The following is a 2,046-nucleotide window of genomic DNA, read 5'->3' on the forward strand; positions in this document are numbered from 1 at the left end:
TGGTAAAAAAAAGTTATCTCTGTAATAATCTGTATAATGGGACATACACTGATATTACCATAGTTACCTTTTGATTGATTGAGGGTATGAATTCTGTCTGTCCTCCTACATCTTTTCAGAAACCTTGAACATAATAACTGCCTCTGTCTGTGTGCTGGTGTGTGAATATGCGCGTGTCTGTGTGTGTATGTGTGAAATTCTTACCCTAGTCCTGCCAGATCAGACACCAGGTTGCCAAGGGCAGCAGCTATAGAGAATGCACAAAGGGAAAGAGACATGGTTACAAAATGAGTTAGGAAATTGAGGTTTGTGTTGAGGACAGCCAAAAGGCACAAAACACGGAATGTCATTTTTCATTACATGAAACACAAAACATTAAATATGAGACACTTTTCCATCTACCACTCAGAGGCATGTAACTGGAGTCATCTGCCAACAATAACAGTAAACAGTAAATTCATTCCCCTCATTATCAATATATATCAAGCATGACGTTAGGACAAAAGGTGGAATGAATACCAGCTGGTGAGCTGCAGAACTTTAGAGGACAAAATTTGTTTGTAGTGTAGTTAAAGTACGTGTACATCAGAAATTCTAGTAGTGATGAAATCTCCTGCGTTCTTTTCAGACTATCATGACAAACTTTATTAAAGCATGTATCCGTAACTGAGGGTGAGGTGTTGGCTTTTAAGAGACAAGCCCTTCAGTTATCTTCACGTCTTCCTCTATTTTCCTTTGGTACTTTATGATATTAACACCATATGTTATCTGAGGACAGGAGCAGAACAAGAAGCAGCATGTTTGGGCCTGTGAAGCACATTATTACGCCTCATAATTGACCATAAAGCCCTGAAAATATTTCTAAATATGAAAAGACACACAAAGCAAATATGGCTCAGTCATTTCTTTTTTGGGGCGGGTTTTATTGCCTTAAGTAGATAGTGACAGCGCAAAAGTGACAGGAAAGGGGGGAGAGAGAGGGTCACAGGTCGGAGTCGAACCCATGGCTGCTATAGCAAGTTCTCGTTCCTAGTACATGGGGCGTTGGCTTTAATAGGTGAACTATCTAGGTGCCCTCAGTCATTTATTTTTACCATAACCATATACTGCTTATTTTTTGCACAAGATATGATGGACAATCACAATGCCTCTGAAGGTGGCAGAAGCACGACTACAGCCTACATTGCTGTTGACTTGCTCCCTGAGCCTAATAACTTCACTACAATAAAGTAGAGCAGCACTTCACAAAGTGCCTGAGGAGAAGGGGACGATGGCATGTTGAAATGATGAAGCAAGTGCAAGGAGAGAATCAGTGTGTCTTTATTTCTCAATATATCCAAGACTCTGTCACTAGGTGGAGCAGTGCCGGAGGAGAGAGGAGCAGGAGCGGGGAGATGTTGCATTAAAAGAATCTGCTTGCTCTATTGCTTGTACGTTACTGTAGTAGTGGCTCCTACAAGAGAGAATTGAATCTGTGCTTTACTTGTTTTCTCTCTGTCGTCCATGAGTTTCGAGTATTGCTGCAGCTGCCGCAGTGGCACAGACACCCTCAGGGGGACGGTTACAAAGCAGCAGTGCCATCTCTGCTATCAATCAAACTTTGGCAGGAGGTCTTGAGTGCTTCAATCCAACTAACTTTCTGCTACTGTAGCAACAAGGTTGAAAAACAACACATCATTTACCCAAACTAGACTTTCTGCCTACTGACAATCTGTAGTCGCACATCTGAAGAAAACAGGACCTGCACCCACATTAATAAGCACAGAGGAATGCAGACTGTGTGTGTGCCGAGATTTAGCGAGTGTTGTTTACTGTGCGTCTCAGCAGGCCTGTGACCCTGACCTCAGTGAAGAGAGACTTGCCTGTCTGCCGGAACAAAGCATTAATGTTAATAAGCTGCTGGTTTGTCTATTTGGCTCTAATCAAGCATGTTAGCTTGTTGCTCTGTGAGAAGTTCTTTGGATGACTTTATCCCCGCTTCAGGGTGGAAGGAGACAGGAAGGAAAGTGTGCAAGTTTGTAATTCTAGGCCAATCAGCCAGAACCA

The 2,046-nt window shown here is 42.5% G+C and overlaps 1 protein-coding gene across 1 annotated transcript in view; it reads right to left on the bottom strand.

The window, feature by feature from the left end:
- LOC118336273 (transmembrane protein 65-like) overlaps positions 1 to 2,046 on the bottom strand; it is a gene marked incomplete in the record, with an annotated part of 36,876 nt that overhangs the window by 11,298 nt on the left and 23,532 nt on the right. The window contains 1 exon segment of the mRNA XM_035672882.1: positions 205 to 247. Within this exon segment, the coding sequence (XP_035528775.1) occupies positions 205 to 247 (43 nt within the window).

Source organism: Morone saxatilis, unplaced genomic scaffold (genome assembly GCF_004916995.1).
Source record: "Morone saxatilis isolate NCDOM2014 unplaced genomic scaffold, NCSU_SB_2.0 Contig24, whole genome shotgun sequence".
NCBI classification, from domain to species: Eukaryota; Metazoa; Chordata; class Actinopteri; family Moronidae; genus Morone; species Morone saxatilis.